The sequence below is a fragment of the Malurus melanocephalus genome, unplaced genomic scaffold (genome assembly GCF_030028575.1).
Source record: "Malurus melanocephalus ecotype Western Australia unplaced genomic scaffold, MMel_1.1 scaffold_86, whole genome shotgun sequence".
Lineage (NCBI taxonomy): Eukaryota > Metazoa > Chordata > Aves > Passeriformes > Maluridae > Malurus > Malurus melanocephalus.
The window spans coordinates 24738-43692 of record NW_026623318.1 but is presented as its reverse complement, the minus strand read 5'-3'; the positions used below and the strand labels follow the sequence as shown (position 1 = coordinate 43692).

Sequence of the window (18955 nt, the reverse complement as noted above, 5' to 3'; positions counted from 1 at the left end):
AAAAGGAAAGAATGGAGCCAGAAATAGTAATTCAGACCCCAAAATCCTGTTTTGAGCAGGTTTGGGTCTGGCTTTGCTTTGGAGGGGAAGAGCTATTCTAGAACACACAAAAATGTAACAGTGAGTTTGCACATATGTGTGAGAGAGAGAGACAGAGGGAGAAAGAATTTAACATAATACCACATTGAAACCATAAGAAGGTCCTTCTGAAGGGCTCTACAATAAATAAATGTTCAATATTTATATATATATATATATTTATGCGTCGGGGTGTGTATATATCTATATATACACACTGAATAATAGGTTTCTAGGCAATTTATTTTTTAAACCATTAGATAAAACTGCTCAGGGGTGACTTTCCCAAAAGCTGTGAGACCTTCCTGGTACTTTGCCAGAGTGGAAGGTGGAAATTCCACGTGTGGATTCCCCCTCCTCCTCCTCCAGCATTATCCCAGCCTCCAGAATTGTACAGCAAATAAGGAAACACCAAAAAAGAGACATTTTGCTTCACTTTGCAGGACCATGGTGCTATTAAACAGTAACACCCTGCCCCTCCCCATGCCCCCACCTCAAGATTTGATGCCAACGTGCCAGACTGGACTGCAGGTATTTGTTACCAAGAAAATCCAAAATCGATATTTTCTCCTCCCAGCAGATGCACATGAACAGCTTAAGTATTAGTGGCTTCTCTTCGGGGGGAAAAAATTTAAACATTAAATAAAAACATGGAAAAAAGTACTTTGAAAAAATAATAGTCCACCTTGGGAAATTTTGTTTTKCTAATTTTTAGTATTGGTTGAAAACCTTTTGAACACCAGAGCAGTGGCTGATATAAATCGGGTGGAAATTGCTACTACTGGACAATCAAAAATTGCTACCAAAAATCAAACAAAACACCCCCCGCTCTCCATTTTTTCCTCAGAAAGCTTTGTTCAGGCATTCATTGGCTGCTTCAAATCCACGTTTATATGAAGAATATTGGCATATCAAGTCCTGGATTGCAAATCGCTTCTTCCAAGGGAAAAGGAAATGCTGGAGATTGTTTCACAGCGTTGGAGTGACCAACCCCTGCAATCAAATTTCTGGCTTCTCTCAGGTTGTCTCTGATTGGCTATTCCAAATCCAAGMGTTTTTCAGGATTTAGCAGATGCGTTTTTAAAATACAGTTCTCGATCTAGTGGTTAAAAAAAAAATCTTAAGGTCATAGGGTTTACATACAGCTTGTGTCATGTACCACTGCCATGGTTTAGAGTAAATGGAATGATGACCTAGGAAAGAAAAGTCAGCTCCTCCAGAGGTCTGATCAAGGCCTAAATGGCTGCTCCACAATGCGAGACAGCCCTGGGCTCCACGATGAACTCGGATTCCTCCTGTCCTGCTCAAGAGAAACACGTCCAAACTCAGCTGGCATAAGACTCAGAAAGTTCCAGTTGGGATTTCTGAAGCAGTTACCACAGGGCGACTTCCATCGGCAAGAGGTGGGAAGAGGAGCGGAAAATAAATCATGCATGAAGTGAAAGTGAAACAAAAGTATCTAGTGGTTTAAAAAAAAAAAGTCTGATTTAAGACAGCAATAGTGCTAAAGAACCTGTGTTTGGGGGAATTGCTTTAAATAAAGAATGTGGGATTGGATTGAAGGGGACAGGCACGTCTGGTTTTCTGCTGTCTTCCCAACCTCGTTCTTGGATCTATTTTCCATCTGCAATGTGGTGGACCCGACATTTTTGAGCTGCACTTGGTGACAACGCAGGATATGGAGCTGTCATTAAAGAGCTGATGCTCCCAGTGGGTCTCTTTGTCAGAGCCTTGTTTGCTCCATGTGCAGAAACTCCACTGGAAGAACCTTCAGGACCCATCATTCCCTACAAATCCCTCTCCAGTTTCTGGAGGAACAAACATCTGCTTCCCAAAGCAGAAAGGTTTTTCGTATCTGCTCAGCTCTCCAAGCAGCTGGGCGAGCTCCAGGAATGAAGGAGTACAGGAGATTTATGCCAACGGGAATATTGTAGCCCAGGAGTTCATGGAGGATCGCTGAAACAACGTTCCAAGGAGAAATGATCCATCAGACTGCGTAGACAACGAAGGTGAAGGTCAGCTGGCGTCTAACCCCAGCGTGACAGGCACTTATTTCCACACGGTTGGACCTCATGAAAATTCAGTCTACAGGAAAAAAACAAAACAAAAAAAAACCCAAAACAAAACAAAAAAAACAAAACAGCAACACAGCTGGGTCACCTGTACCCTACAAAGTGCTTATGTCTCAACATAGCTTCCAGATCCCAGAAGGTCAATCAAACCCTGTTTGTCTCCATAGGCAGTTCTCCAAGCTGGCCCGTGCCTGGGGGTGGCCGCATGGCAGAAACCACGGGTCGCGTCAGTCCTTGCAGGTGTAAACCTCCTCCCTCTGGGTGCACTGCTTGCACTCCACGTAGCAGCACCACCGCACCTGGCACTGGCACGGGCGTGTCACCACCCGGCTCTGCGTGTTGTGCCCCCGGCCGCAGCAGATGCTGTCGCAGTTCTTGTCCTTGTAACACTTCCGTCCCGAGGTGCCGGGCGAGTAGCGACTCATCAGGCAGAAGCTCGGCGAGTCGTCAATGTAGACGAGGTCCGTAGTCCTTGGGATTTGATCGCTGTGGCCGGGGATGGATTTTTTAGGGGGGGAGATGTCTCCTTCCCCCGTGGCCTCATTGGTGGTGCTGCCCACCTTGAGAGAGGTCTCGTATTTCTGCTTCAGCTGCTTCCCGATCTCGTGGAAGGGGGAGAGCTGCCGCCAGCACGTTCGGACGGTGCAGGATCCGGACACGCCGTGGCATTTGCAGGTGGTCTCCACGCCAGCTTTGATGACCTGCAGACACACGGCCCCAAAAGAGAATCAGTCATGGAGGGAGAAATCAAGATGCGCAGCAAAAAATGACATTTTCTAGAAGACGCTTCAAGGACACAAAGTTGATGACAACACATAGTGTCTGTTGGAAGCAGACAGAAAAAACATCCTACAGGAAATATTTATTTCAGAAAGCTCTTAGCTCCCAGATTATGACATTTACTGCAAGAACTTTGCTTAATTGGCCAATTAATGATACTAGAACCGTGTACAAAGATTGTACAGTGCTGCCAATCATTGTGCACACTGAGATCTGAAACTATGATGTAACTAAGAGATTAATGCGTATTTTAGCACCCCTTTATCAATAATAAGTAGATAAGATAAAACAAAAGTGGAAGGAGTTGATTCAGTGGAAAGAGGTGGTGTGGCACATGCTCCAGACCATGAGTGTGGACAGWGGGAATGTTCTCCATGCCAAAGGACCCCAATCCCAAGTACGAGCAGAAGCAATCTTTGTTCAGCATCATCAACTGACTAACACTAAAAAAAGGATCCCATCCTTTTCAAATCAGGCTACCATAAAGAAGTTTCACGGCACAAAACCACATTTGTCTCCTTAGAAATAGCATTGGAACATTCCAGCTCCCTTGCTCCAGAGAGAGATTCATCCCCGAGATTCCTCCATGACCAGCACGAGAGCAGAGATGCTATTTGGACAGACATAGAAAACCCACAGATTGTAAACATATATCTGTATTTCTAATTCTCCTTTACTGCCCCTTGCTCAAAATTAATTCTATTTTGACTTTAAATGGGTGTGGTATAACCACCTTGTACAGGAGCAGGTGATAACAGAGTTGTTACAGAGCTGGCTCCTGGAAAGRTACTGTTGAAAGTGCCCTTCTTTCAGGCATCTACGGTACCTAAAAGAGAAGAAAACAACCTCCCCCCGTGCCCATGATGGCATCTGCCTACGCTGTGGCCTCCTGAGAGCAGAGGACTGGCTCCAGTCCATTTCCTGGCCATCCGGTTCTTAATTATTTGGCTGCACAAATCCTGCTGAGCCCCATGCACAAACCATGCAATAGGTCATGGACTTGGAATTGGGGCCTGGCCCGATCGTGATATTCCAGAAACGTTTTTAGAAAGACAATACTCATAAGGCAGCCTTCAGCAGAGCCTGTCCAATGGTCACACTTCATTCCTGTGACGGCCAAGACCTTTGCAGGCGCAATCCAATAATACACAGTAGCGTTCAGAGCAGTGGCGGGTTACAGGGGGAGATGTGCTGCCGCTCACAGCGCTCAGCTGGGATGGTTTGGGTGAGGGCTGTCACGCTCTGTGTGCCAAAGTGTCTCGCCAAGTCCACGAGAAATCCCACAATGTCAGACRAGAGCGTGCAGAACACATTTCAGCACCAAGGGGGGGAGCAAACCCCAACCCTCGCCCGTGCCCTCCCTCGTGTAAAGCCCCATTTCGCTGCTTGTCCAGAAGTGAGAGCTGAGTCCGTGTGAAACAAAGCTCCTCCACCTGATTTCAYGCCTACACCATCGGCAAACCGGGCAGAAATTGCTGGGATACTTGGGAARGGGCTGCACACTGCACTCATTCATCCGTCCAGGCTTTCCTCAACCCTTCCACCTCCCCCTGTGCATTTGCATCTGCTCCACCTGGAACAGGAGACAACCTCCATTGTACAGGAGTGGGGAAAGCGAGAAACCAACAGGAATTGGCTCAGCTCGTGGTCCTGCTCCTGGATTTGGAGCTGATTGAACAAGGCAGGGTGATGAAACTCGGGAAGGGAAGCTGGGGACGGGGCTGCTCCTGTCGGGAGCCACCTCTCCTGAGCTCTGCGGGAGCGCTGACATTGCGGGAGCGCCACAGCCAACATGGGGCTGGTGGATACAGCCCAACATGTGCTGGAAAACCCGATCCCRATGGATGGGCAGCTGGCTGATGGCAGAAGCCTCTCAGTCAGGAATAAACATGTAGGTTTAGGCACTTGAATCACACCAGACAGCCAGGGCTGACCTCACCRAGGCAAACACCGAGGTTTGAACACCTCCATTCGAGAAACACCTCAGAACTCCCGTCTGAGTCAGGGGAGCCAAAGCAGGAGAGGAACCTGCAGTGAGGCACAAACACCTGCTCCACTGAWCAGCTCTCCAGGCTCCTACTGACTGCACTGAGCACTCCTCTGTCACTGACAGGAGCCTGGGGACCCAGCTCACACAGAGGCACCTCAGTTCAGGGGACACTGTGAGCAGGATCCCACCCTCTGGGCCAAACCCAGATGTCCATACATGATCATCTGGCACTACCTGAAGTGCTTTAAAACATTCTGCTCTCATCAGCTGTCTCTTCTGAAGCACAAAAAATCTCTCAAGGGGTACTAATAAGTATATTTAGGTAGTTCACTCAATTATCCTCATCTGGACTCAAAGCCCCTCATGAATCCCAGCCTGGACTTCCCTGACAGGTTTTTAYCTCCTCCTTAAGCAGTGGCTGGGACAGCTCTGGTGTCACATGCTGGTGGACCAAACCATAAAAGGTTTCCATTGTCCCTGTTCCCATGAATGCACCAGTTCATGAAACCCCACCTGTGGATTTTCACACGGCTGCCGTGCAAGCACCGTGCATCCCAACCGCCCCGTAAACCTCCTGGAAGGACCGGGAAGGGCTTGAGAATGCTATGAGGCAGCGAGAGTGAAAATCCCAGAAAAGCGCCTTGCCCAGGCAGCCTCCCCTGCTGCTGTCAGTCACGCTGCAGCTCCTCGAGGCGCTGCGTGATGGGGAACTGCTGCCTCCGGGCCCCAACCACCCACGAGCCAAAATGAACCTTGGCAAAGCCCTTCTGGTTCTCGTCCCGCTCCCCGGCTTCCACAGCAACCTTTCCTCCTCTTGTTGCGAGCTCCTGTCAGAGACACTTAAATCCACCTCATTTCTTCAGGAAGCAGAGCAAGACTGATCCAAGTCAGCAGGTTGCTTGGAGCAATGTTGGAGAAAGCTTTGTTGGCTGGATCCTGGGACAAACGTCTGGATCCCGCTTTCAAACCTGGAGGGGCTTCCAGGATAGAATAACGTGGGTTTTAGTCCCAAAAAACTCCAGGGTGGATGAGGAAGAATAAGACTTTAACATGTAAAATCATAATTTCAAGAGCTATAGAAGCTCCTGCTTTCGTTTCAAGGCTCATCACAGCTTAAAGCCTGATTTAACCTGATTTACGTCCATCCTACACAGACCTGAGCCTACTCTGAACACAGTCCCAAATAATCATTTCATCCACACCAARGACGTGGCCACCTGCACGCCTGTCACAGACATGAAGCAGAATGGCCCAGCTTAAATCCAAGGCACAAAATATTTCACACTCCCCAAGGCCCCAACTCAACAGCCACCACACAGCAGCAGAGCTGTAGTAACTCAGGAGTAACAGCAACGAGGAGCATCCTTGCTGTGCTGTGTGGTGTAGAGAGCTCCTACCACAAAAAAAAAGGAAAGCMCAAGCAAAGACAAGTGGTGGGGCAGGGATGGCATCACACATGGAAATTCTGTCCTCTCATCTCCTCTGAACACCCACCTGGMTTGGGAGCCTCAAACAGAACAGCTTGGGAGGAAAATAAAGCCTGACAGGAACACAAATCCCCACTGACCTTGCTGTGAGAATACCTAACACTGACAAATATGGAATGAGGAAAACCTAAAGTGAGGCAGAACCACTTTTTCCTGGCGTTTGCCACTCAGAGGAAATCAGATAGCACTGCTGGACTGCCTTCCCAAATGGCTTTACAGGGAGCCACGGGGGAAAGGGATCACAGCAGAGCATTGCTATGCAACATGTAATCCTTGCTCCCAACAATGGCGCGCTGCGAAGCTCAGACTGAGTGCCCCCGTCATGATCAGTCTCAGACATGCTGCAACACACAATTTCTCAGTGTTTTAGCTGAAACGCCGAGGACAGGATTCCCATTCATTCCCAGCTGGGTCACGGGGCTCTGGCGGTGGTTTTCAGACAACTCTTGTCTGGGCAGCAGCAGGCCAGGGCGGACACCCAGCCGTGGGAATTCCGCGGTTATTGCTCCGCTGTCGTCATGGCTGGGCTGCGGCTCCGAGGCTTCAAACCATTCGCTATGGTTTGGGGCAGAGGAGGCAGCAAACCCTCCTCCGAGGCAGCTCATCCAGGGAAAAGCCAGCCCTCGCCTCGCCCGGCTTCAGAAAGGGCTTTGGGATGCCTCCCCACAAATCCAATCCCTTCCATCCCCGGATGCAGATCCCTCTTCAATTTAAATAGGCTTAGTCATTCTCTCAGCTCAAGTATTAATGTTTGTTTGGACAGCAGCCACGGTCCCCACACATGAGCAGAAGACCAGACTCGTCCCTTCACACTGGGCCGATGCCATTGGATGAATTATAAAAGTTTYACAGATTGTTAGAAGTTTTTCTTTCTTTTTTCCTTCTATTCTGTTTAAAAACTTCTTCTTTCCAGCGTGTTCTCAAGCTGTTTTTTTTTCAGTTTTCCCCTCCACCACCCTTCCTTCTTTAAAAAATAGGAACACTCATATTTTAGTGACATAGGTATTAAAATACAAACATTTAAGCATAGAATAACATAACCCTACTTAAAGCCGAGAACTTTAGAAGTATTTTCCCCATGCTCAGTATTCCTAGCGTGCTTCCCATGCTAAAAAAGCTCCGCATAAACAACCAACTGCAATCACTTATGGGACTGAGCGAGCAATTTTTTTTTTTCCAGAGTATTGATTTCCAGCCCTTAGAAAGGCTTTGGCTGAGCCAATCTCAGCCTGAAAGGAGAGGAAAATGCAGAGAGCATGCCTGGGCATTCCTACCTGTCATAACCTGCAGCAATTAATACCAGTGGTGCCCTGAAAACTGATCTGTACATTAAGAGCTCTTCTCAGGCTGTTATTTGCTGGGTTTGGTTTGTACCTTGGTAACATGTGATGCCCCATTTCTCGCTGCAAACACATCCCTAAGAAACTGCCAAAAGAATGCTTTATGTCTGGGGTTTTTTTTTTTTGGGTTTTTTTTTTCATGCACCAACTGTATTAAGCTCCAAAAGAGCGATTATTGCACATGGTGAGGGTGCAGCAAAACCCGGAGTTGGACTGGAATCATGTTAACGAGTAGGAACTGCGTGAGACTGGATGGTCAGCGCTTGTAAACACTGTCTCTGCAACAGGAGAGTCATGCCTCCCTCCGCCTGTGTGTGACCTTTAGTGAGTCACTTAATCTTTCTGGGTCTCAATTTCGCCCCTCTGCCAGGCGGAGCTCCAGAAATGAGGAGGGTGGCATGCTCCGAGATCGCGTTATGTGATAGCTCACCGAGTTCCTCAGACAGATGATAGCTGGGCAAACATCTCCCCGATATGGAGAGCGCATCTCCAGCCCTCTCAAGAGATCYCTGCCAGCACCACCCGGGGGGAAGAGCCATTCCTCGCATGGAATTCCAAAATAAGCAAGTCAACAGCAAGGGAGAGTCCAGGCACCTCCCACCACCCTCTSCAGAGCATCCCAGATGGTTCCAGGTGGAGCTGTCTTAGGATGGGGCTGGACTTGAAGGGTGACAAAGGACCATGGCTGGGGGTTGGGACGAGATGACCTTTCAGGTCCCTTCCAACCCAACCCATTCCAAATTCTGTGATCCTTCAGAATCGTCCTTGGTCTGCACAGACCAAAGACCCTGTGCAAAAAGCAATGAAGTTTCATGGAGGGACCCAGTTTCAAAGCAGGAAAATGCTTAAAGAGAGGTCTTCTCTTGTTCTCCATTTCTACCCTCCCATAATTTTGTATTAAACACTCTCGGCTCTCGAGACAACTGTGGTTATACCCAGACTTCAGGCAAAGGCTCGTGTTCCTCCTTCTGGAAGGATGAGGGAAAAAGGGAATAAGAACATGATAATTTTTTTTCTTTTCCTAGGGTAGCAGCAGCCCYCTTTAATTGTGCCCCTTGGATCTGTAAGACATGCTTGACCAGACATACCTCTGGAAGAGGTCAGCACTCCTGGGATTAAGAAACTTAGCAACGCTCCAGAGAGGGAGTTGGAAAGTCATGTTTAATGATACTTTGCTGAGAAACWGGGCAAATTTAATTAAAACATCACTTACTCAAGCCCAGTGGAACTAATTGAGTGCTCTAATATTCCTCCTTTTCATTAATGGGTTACAAAAGAGGGCTGCACTTGTGTGTACAAGGGGGAAACGGGGGGAGCACGGAGAGAAGATGAGAGCTTTAGCGAGGCTGCCTGGGCTTCATTTAATATAACTCAGGAACTTCATTGCTGGCAATGGAGCTTTAACACAGTTGACTTCTCCCCCATCCCCTCCACACATACATCTCCCCCCAAAACACCCTCTCCACCCAAGACCCCTTGGAAAGAATGGCTGAATGGGGGAGAGCAGATTTGGCAAAGGAAGGGAAATTGCTTTTTTAATAAGTGGTCTATTCAGAGCTCCTGCTTTTCAATAAAGAGAAGGCTGGAGAAGTCCTGGTCTAATTACCTCATCCTCACACTAGACAAGCTCGCCCTTTCATTAACCACTGAGCTCATATCATATAACTTGGTGAGCCACCATGGGCACAACATGTTCAGTGATTATTTCACTGGTGGCAGCAAAATTACAGGCGGCCCATCAAGGTTGTAAAAGGCAGAAGTAAAATCATAATTAAATGAGAACGTCTACCAAGAGACACTAAAACTAGGCGGGATAGGATAATGTCACCCTCRCAGAAACACACGGATTGTTTGCTGGTGTGACACCATGGAGAAACTKCTGTGGTGACCAGGAGGGGAAAGGGTTGCTTGCCAAATTACTCAGTCCCAGCACAGGTCCTTTTTTTTTGCCAGGTCTCAAGAGACTATTTGTATGTTTTGCCATRGTAGGGAGTAATTAGATGGGAAAAATGACACGTTAGGAACCAGTGAGAGACCACCAAGCTTGTGCTGCATCTTTAGCAGAGACTTCTCCACTCCCTCAGCGAACACACACAGCCACACGCTGCRAATACTCGAGCTCCAAACCATTCGGGTCCAAAACGGCACAAATCAAGGCTGTCTGCGCTCCTAAGCTGCCTTTGATCCACCCCAAATCAAATCCAGATGAGTTATTGTTCCAATAACCGCACTGGGTTACTCCAAAGCGCTTTCGCGCTGCTGCAGCCACTGGGTGAGCAAACCCTACTCAGTGGTGAGCAGCTTCTTTGAAGACAGAACAAACTGAAAATCATATTTAACTCACAACCTTCCTCAGGGATGACATCCATAAATTCAGCAGGAACACAGTGATGCCTGCTGTGCAGCTCTCATCCTCCATCCCTGCGTTCCTGCACTCACAGCAGGACCAGGAGGAAGGACACAGATCAAACSTGGAATTAATCCACACCTAAGAGTAAGCAATGCCAAAGACAACCATCAACCACAAACTGGTTTCAGCATTTTGGAATCTGAAGCAAACACCTCGAGTTCTGTCCTTGCAGTCACAGAGCCAGCCTGGGTCCTCCTCTCTGATCATCACCTTAGTGACACCRAATTGTGGCAGCAGTTTAGGGACACGTATCCCGGCCATACAGGCGTGGGTTCTCCTGATCTTCAACCATCCCCCTCCTGAAAGCTTCCTCCCCAACATTCCCTCGTTCCCTGCCTGGTCCATGGTGGTGCTGTGAACCTGGCTTGGCTTGCGACCACACCGTGGCACAACSAATTATTCCAGCAGCACAAACTGAGAAATCCTTCAACTGCTGCTGCAAGGAGGCGAAGGAAAGCTGTCAGACAGCAACCCCGACCCGACAGACACGTTGTGGGTGGACGAAAATAGGAACACTGGATCACTGACCTGCAGCAAAGGTCTGTGACTTGGATTGCCAGGAGGGCTCTCAGCGTCTGGACGACCGTCACAACTGTTACTCAGCTGTTTAGCTGCAGATATTACACCGTGGAACCTCTGCCCGTGGCCAGAGCCCGGCTGTGCCAAGGACAGTGGAGGCAGAGGATGCTGGAGAGCCCTGCATCTTCCCCTGGGAGCTCACTAATGAGGGTTAGGACACAGAAAGGAAGTTTTGATCCCTCCAGCCCATCCTGGGAGTTCGTTTAGCTCAAAGTCCCACAGTGTAGAGCACAGATGATAATTARGGACACAAATCCTAAATTCAAGAGTGGCCTCAGCCATGTGGGCATCCTGACTGCAGCTCCTGGGATTAGGACACTGGGAGTGTCCCCATTGGGGTGGTTTTTTAGCCCCACCACTGCTGGTGGGTATTTCTGGAGCTACAAGGACTTGCCAGCAGCACCTAAAGCCACAGCCTTGGAGGTTTTGATGATACTGYAGTGTGTAACTTTAGAATGAGAGGAGAGCCAGGACATCTCACAGAAACACCCAGCATGAAATCACAGCCTCCATGGACCACCATTCCCATCATCAGTCCCATCTGCTACACAGRCACCCCCAAAAGATGGCACAGAGCGACCAACACAAGGATTGCAACAAGTTCCATCCTCCTGCAAAGCCTCTTTCACACGTCAAAGAGCTGCCACAGGAGTYCAGAGACACTGAGCCCTTTAATCCAGAGCAGGAAAGCTGTCAGCCAAAACCAGACACCAGCTAAATCCAGGATATTTCTAATCCTGATCTCAGCGCTGTCTAGGAGCATCTGGTATTGGGGAGAGGGGGAGACATTTTGCTGGCCGGTGGCATTCCCCGATGCCCCAATTCCGTCGYGAGGAATGACATTTTATACATAGACACAGCAACAACTGAGCTGGGGTGGCCATTCCTAGAATGCACAACTGGCTGGGCTGCACTCGCCCGGGAAACTGGAGACCCAGGTCCCCCATGGCAGCCCCAAGCCTGCATCCAATCACACAGACAATAACAAGGCTCGAGGGCTATTTCTGGCCCTACAGTATGTCCCCCTCGGAGGTTGGTGCAATGAAACACTGATCCTGAGCACCTGTGCTGGCCAATCTGAGGGATTTTYGTGTAGGAGCAACTCTGGGCTAGGTACAGCCAAGCAGATTATGGGAGAAGGTGGAAAGCCCCTTCCTTTCCCCCCTCGCTGGGATGACCCAGCACTCGCAGACAGTTTGTCCTTTACACCAGTCATGGAAAATGCTGAGCTGGAAGGRACCCGCAGGGATCATCGGGTCCAAACCCAAAAATCACASCTCRTGCCCCAGAGCATTGTCCAAATGCTTCCTGAACTCCGGCAGTCCTKCAGGGGAGCCCTCAGGCAGGAYGGTAAAGCCTCATGGAAGGTGGRAAGAACAGGAAGAGAGGACAAAGAGGGGAAAAGGAAAAAGGGACTTTACAACAAAGCACTAGTGACACAGAAGGCTTCTGCCAGAAGACAAAACTGAAGGGACTTTTAGGTCTGAGGCCAGGCAGAAATTAATCTCTCCACCCTGGTTCCCTGCCAGGTGTTTCTCCAGCCAGTTTTAAGGAAACCTGGCCAAGAAGATGCTACACTGGGCATGCTCTACTGAACTGCTGCAAGAGAAGCATCCCTCAAGCAGGTGTTGTGGCAGCATAAATCCCTTCCTCTGTGTCCTGCCTCATGTAAGCCTGAGGAACCATCTTTCCATCCCTTTGCAATGTAAAATTCCCTTCTCCCTGTAGGTACCCAGCAATCTCTGTCCCCACCTCAYATTTCCTAGACCTGCACAGTCCCCTTTCTTTCCCTCTTGTCTCTCTCCACCAGTTTTGCCCAACWCTTGAATCACGGTGAAAACCAGGGCACAATCCCATAACTCAGACTCCTCCCCTGCAGAAGGAGCATCACTCCATCCATTCCACATCCAGCACGCCCATTCCACACCCAAGAACAGGGTTATTACCCCCAAAACCCCACAACGGCATGACCCCCCTCTCCCCGCCTCCAACGCACCTTCATGCCCACCAGGTTGTTGTGGAAGTCCACCCTGGCTCGCAGGTCCTTGTTGGGCTTCCTCCCCAGGAACTCCTTGACGAACTTGTTGCTGTATTTGAGGTTGTCCCCGCAGCCTCCCCACTGCCAGGCCTCCCTGTTCTCCAGGTCGGGCGCCTCGTCGCAGGTGCAGCGCTCCATGCGCCCCGCGCTGCACGCCTTGGCCATGGCGTGGGTCAGCCCTGCCGACGAGATGGCGTACAGGAACGCTGTCTCCTTAAAACCTGCAGGGAGAGGAGGAAGAGGCTCTAATTGAAGGTTAAAGAAAGAAAAAAGAACCCAGAAAATTGAGGCAAAACCCATTGTGAGACGAGAGTGAGCTGTGTTACAGAATAATAGAATGGCAGAGTTGGAAGGGAGCACAGCGCAGCATCTGGTCCCACCTCTCTGCTCCAGCAGGATTGTTCCAAAYGGTTCTGGAATATCCCCAGCCATGGAGACTCCACAGCCTCTCTGGGCAACCCAGTGCTCAGTCACTGCACAGGAAAGAAGTTCTGCCTCATGTCCAGGTGGAATTTCCTGGGTGTCAATCCCTGCCCGTCTCTCCTGAGCCATGGCTGGGCACCCCTGGAAAAATCCTCGTCCACATTCCTGACACCCTCAAAAACATGGGCAAGCTCTCCGTGCATCACTGATGGGAAAGGGGACACAGGGGAGGGCAAGGAATGATGGTTAGAGGGGACACAAGCCTGGATGCAGGAACACCAGTCTGTCCAGCTCTGTGGCTGTCACTCTGKGTCACTCACAGTCTCTGCCTGAACATGGAGAGGGGTCAGCAARAGTTGCCCCTGGATCCCTGGCAGTGTCCAAGGCTGGGCTGGACAGGGCTTGGAGCACCCTGGGACAGTGGGAGGTGTCCCTGCCYGTGGCAGGGGTGGCACTGGATGTTCATTAAGGTCCTYTCAAAGCCAAAGCACTGTTGGCCTCCATGAAGAGCTGGACAGGACATGGAGGTCCCTGTGCTGCTGCAAAGGGACACCAARCAGCAGGAACCCAGCACAAACTTCCAGTCCTTCTCATCCTTCCCTCTCCTCGTGAAAACAACTCCCTGGGTACTACTCCAGACCAGCAGAGCTGTKGGCAGAAGGCACCCAAGGACTGGGGAGCAGAAGTGTCACCTCACCAAAACACCCAGTTTACACCTCAACCCTTCCCTCACAGCCCATCCTTACACCTCCACGCTCACCTGCAGGGATGTGACAGCATCCACTCCCCACCAGGCCAGCCAACACCCAGAGGGACCCACGGCTTCAACCCAAATTATAAAAGCCAGAAATAAAAAGCAAACATGCCCGTATTTATAGCTGCCCATTCTCCAGCTATGGAAGCCGTAAACGACTGCATTTTTGAGATGCAATTCCAGAACGCTTTGGACGGGACTCAAGAAATCCCCCACTCAAAAATAACACAAGTGGATGGTGACAGTAGTGGATATATCTGCGAGCTGGTGTGTCAACCAAGGACATGCAGAGACACTGCCAGGTCATTTTTGGAACTGTTCCTTGGGAGGTTCATGACAGACCAAGCAAACTCACGGGGCCATTCCCAGAGTCTGCCTTCCCAAAACACTCCCAGGAGCAGGAAGACCGATGAAAATCCAGCCCAGGGGACTGAGGCTTTGGCCTCCCAAGGGTTCTGAGGTTCTAATTCCTCCCAGATTGTGGTAGGAATTATCCAATCATTCTATTGCTCACCTGGAAAAGGAGAACAGGAATCTTGTCCTCATTGGAAGCAACGTTAAAATAAAAAAAGATTTAATTCCACACTCACTACAGACACTGCAAAGAGTGGTGARGATTAAAATAACAAATTTTGTTTTCTCCCTGAAGTCAGACCATGTACTCTGACACCCCAGGAACACCTTCAGCATCACAAACATTTTATTGAAAATGGTGACAGAATTGTTTAATTTACACAGCAAAATCTCATGGATGTGAAGGCCACCAAACTCCTCTGGGTAGAAAATGCCTTCTGAGCATCCCTCTTCCTTTGTAAACTACCTTTTCTAGGTCACACCCTCGGTCAGATTGCCCACAAGCCTGTCAGGGGGAGGCCACTACCAAAGACAGATGCTCCCAAGGCTCTGTGCTCCTGAGTTAGAGAATTCTGGCTGCACAGAATGACGAGGTGCCAGTGGCAAACAGAGAGTCCTCAATGGGTTGGTGTGTAAACYCTGCTCTGGACATCTGAGACACCACAGCCATGGAATGGGGTTTGGGTTGGAAGGGACCCTGAGATCCAACTTGTTCCATGGGAAGGGACACCTCCCACCATCCCAGGGCAYTCCGAGCCCTGTCCAGCCTGGCCTTGCAACACTTAATTCACAGCCAGCAGCCTTAACTGGTTAATTAGGCAGCCCAGACCTCCACCCTGCTTGAAGCCCTCCTGATTTAAACCACTGAATYCAGAGTGGCTGTGGGATTCCAGCAGAGAGTCACAACGCATTCCAGGCCTGATGGAAAGCCAGGAGGAGCAGCTCATCTGCCAGCTTCTCCCCTTCCATCCCCTTCGCCGCTCCTCCTCCCTCTCTCCATCACCCAAARCTTCCCAAATTCCCCGAGCCCATCAGCACGGGGATCATCTCACMCACAGGCAGCTCCCAACCAGCTCCATGTGACATTTGGCTCTGGCCAGATTTTAAAGCCATCTCCACCACGCACTATTTGATTGCACCGAGATATTTTGTAACAAGATAATGAGCTTTAAATCAATGCAGGCATTCTAAGCCCCAGCACACTGACAGTCTGCCGGCCCTGGCTATCCAGTTTCAGCCATTTCCAAAATTGTTCCTCAGGATCCAAAGAGGATAACGAGTCCCTTAAACAATCCCCTGTTATTTTAAGAAACGGGCCGCATCAGCCCAAGGGCTGGTCTAGTGACCAAGTGCAAAACTTGARGGAGAAACTTTTAAGTGAAAAAAAGTGGTTTGGGGTTTTTCTTTCCCCCCTTTTTCCTTTCTCCCTGCGATGGCTCTGGAAGAGAGGAAACAAGCCCTCGATGATGAACTCTAAGCTGTGTCCTGGTGGGTGATACATGGGAGCCTTTGCCCTGGGGTATCAATGCTGAACCAGGAACCAGCAGCTCCTGGAGAGGAGGAGGAAGATTTACAGGGCCCCGTGTCACCGCCCGGGAACACCACGTGAAGGATTTACGGCRCCAGAGGAGGGCAGGGATGGTGCAGGGATATAAAACACGGCAGAATGAGACAGCAGCAGAGCCCTGCAGCCCTCGGAGCTCTCATTCATCACACGGCCCCCTGACAAGGGCTGCGATGGAGGGTCTCGGCGGGGTTTGAAGGCAGCTCAGCTCCGGAGAGGAGAGCCCCTCGGCCGGGGCTGCCCAGGGGACAGGCACGTCTGAAGGAACGAGCTGTGGCCTCCAGGTGTCAGCATGAGAAAGTGCTTGGCTTCCCCAAGGCACCACTAATCCAGGGACTCCTCTGGCATGCGGGGATATTTTTAAACGTCTTGCAGCTCCAGCTGGACCTCTTGGGTTTCATGAGGACTTTCCTTGTTTCCACCAGTCAGTGACAGTGCATTAGTTAAGCCCTGGTGCTCCTGAATTACTCCTCCTCACTAATTAGCCCTGCAAGCCTCTGCTCTTATCTTTAAAGACATCACACCCCTGGCTTGTCCAGGTCCAGTGCTGAGCGTGGGAYTTTCTGGAAGTCACCAGAGCCCTTGGGACCCTCATATGCTGTCTGTAAAATAGTGCTGGAAATAAGAACTGAATTGTCCTGGGAGAATGGAAGAAGCTGGGCTATGTATGGGAGTACAAAGAAAGGGGAAGAAAAGAAATAAAAATACCACCTGCTCCTCCAATATTCCTAATTTCTGGCCATCTCCACCAGAGCTGCTGGGAAGAGKTGTGGGAATCACCCACTGCTYGCATCCAGGGCAGTAACAGGACACAAACATTTGCAGGTTTTGCCTGTACTTTGACAGGGCTCCCCTTGCCTTCTCTAACAGGACAGGACAGAACAGTCTGGTTTTCCTTATTCCCCTTAAAAATGAATTTTCTCAGCTTCTTTTCTGAAAGACTGGAGTAATTAAATAGGAAAAACAAATAGGAAATAAATAAAGCAATAAAACAGAGGGAACAACTCTGAAAGCTTCAAAACAAACTCTTCCAGCAACTGCTCCATTTCCAGCAGAAATGGGGAGAAAATGCAGCTCCTGGCTGCAGCGACCTGCACAAAGCCCAGGAGGAGAGCAGCCAGAGCCAGCAGAGGGAAGCAGGCAGGGCAAGCCCATAAATTATCCCCATTAGCACATTCCCTGCCCGCTGCGCTCTTCCAGGGCCAAGCAAAAGCTCTTCGCAGTCCTTGGAATGCAGCACAGCTGGCAAAGGCCACCCAAACTGACCAGCAGGGAAGGAGATGGGCACAGGAGATGCAGAGAACCCCGAGACCCCGGACTCACCTCTCTTGAGGAGACTGGCGCGGTAGCGGCCCTCCAGGGTGCAGTTCCAGCGCTCGAAGCGGAACTGGTACTGGCACTCCAGGGCGCTCATGCTGATGGCCTCCATCAGCGTCTCGGCCACGCCGGGGTCCCGCCGGCACATGCGGCGCTGCTTCTTCTCCAGCTTCAGGCGGTCACACACCTTGTAGTGTGCCTTGACGGCCGCCTCCTCCATTTCCGACGTCAGAGGGAGGATGGTCAGGGGCTCGTTCCCCGTCAGCCTGCCGAGAAACAGAGGAGTGCGGCGGTGAGGGAAGGAATACCAGCAAATTCTAGGGGAAATTCATCTCTGGGAGAGGGGAGAGGTCCTGGCTGCCCAGAGAAGCTGCACCATCCCTGGAAGTGTCAAGGGCCAGGTTGGACACTGAGCAAACTGAACTGGTGAGAGCCATCCCCACCCAGGGCAGGGGCTTGGATCTAGATGGTCCTTCCAACCCAAACCATTTGGTCTTTAAGGTCCTTCCAACCCAAACCATTTGGTCTTTAAGGTCCTTCCAACCCAAACTCTTTGGTCTTTAAGGTCCTTCCAATCCAAACCATTCGGTCTTTAAGGTCCTTCCAATCCAAACCATTTGGTCTTTAAGGTCCTTCCAACCCAAACCCTTTGGTCTTTAAGGTCCTTCCAACCCAAACCATTCTGGGATTCTACAAAACACAGCCCATGACAGAAACAGGGTCAGTGATGGGGTCTGTATCTCCTGTCTGAGCACCCCTGTGGATTTCACGTCTGGGCCAGCAGTGATTTTACAGTGAGGCTCATCACGGTGTGCGTGCAAGGTGGGAGCAGGAGAAGAACAGGAAATGTTTGGATTTATTCTCCCCAGCAGCTCTCACTGAGCTTGTTTGGACATAAACCCTTGGTCACCTCCAGCACAGGACTGTGMTGAAAACTGGAAGTGGAAAGAAATAATTTCAGGTGCCTTACTGCATGAACTTAGGAAACTAGCAAAAATACATGAGCGCTACTGGGCATTAAGAAAAAATCAATTTAGCATATCAAGCAGAGAAACCAGCTTGGGAATGGATAGAGGATGACTGGTCCCATCAAAGCCCAAGAGACACCCTGAGAAAGCACAGAAAGCCACCCTGCCCTCAGCAGAAGAGATCCTGCCATAAAACCCAGCGAGCCAGAGCCTGAGGCTGGAGAGCAGGATACGCTTTCCAGGAGACGCTGCCAAAAACTTTTACAAGACAGAACAAGCTCAAAACCTAAAAAAAAAAAAAACCCACCCAGAAGAAATCCGTGTCCCTTTGCCTTCTCCCCTCCCTCCCCTGCCTTCTCCCAGCACAAGGTCCTTGACTCCACAATGTGCAACAAAAGATGCCAGCGGACTGTTCCYGGTGTCAAGTGACGAGCTGCTGGAAAGGGCCCAGGCTGGCAGCGGCCCCGGGGAGCAGAGAGGCTGCAGGAACATCTGCTGGGCTCAGGAGAGCTCTGCTGGCCAGGCTGCTGGACCCCACTGTCCTGGCTCTGCCCCGCTCCGGCCAGGTGCCAGTCCGCACAGTCAATGGGAATGACTATCCCGGCTTGCCGAGGACCTGGAGACACATTCCCCGGGCAGCAGGGAAGGATGGCTGAAATCCAGAGCGGGAACCATGCTGGAACACTGCAATCCTGCCCTGGGAGAGCGGGGATGGGCTGGGGGCTCGGGCATCTCCATCGCTGCAGGAGCATTGGGGACATGGGGCAATGGGGACGGGACGGGGGCACCCCTCACCCCCTT

General features: G+C 50.3%; 1 protein-coding gene across 1 annotated transcript; it reads right to left on the bottom strand.

Annotated features, from left to right (window-relative positions):
* Positions 1–22: 22 nt before the first annotated feature.
* Positions 23–17445, bottom strand: WNT9A (Wnt family member 9A). Its single transcript, XM_057367827.1, has 3 exons — positions 17193–17445; positions 12733–12995; positions 23–2851 (listed from the first exon to the last, which is right to left on the bottom strand). Exons 1-3 carry the CDS (start codon positions 17404–17406, stop codon positions 2378–2380), a joined length of 951 nt encoding a protein of 316 aa, XP_057223810.1. The 5' UTR covers positions 17407–17445; the 3' UTR covers positions 23–2377.
* Positions 17446–18955: the final 1510 nt, after the last annotated feature.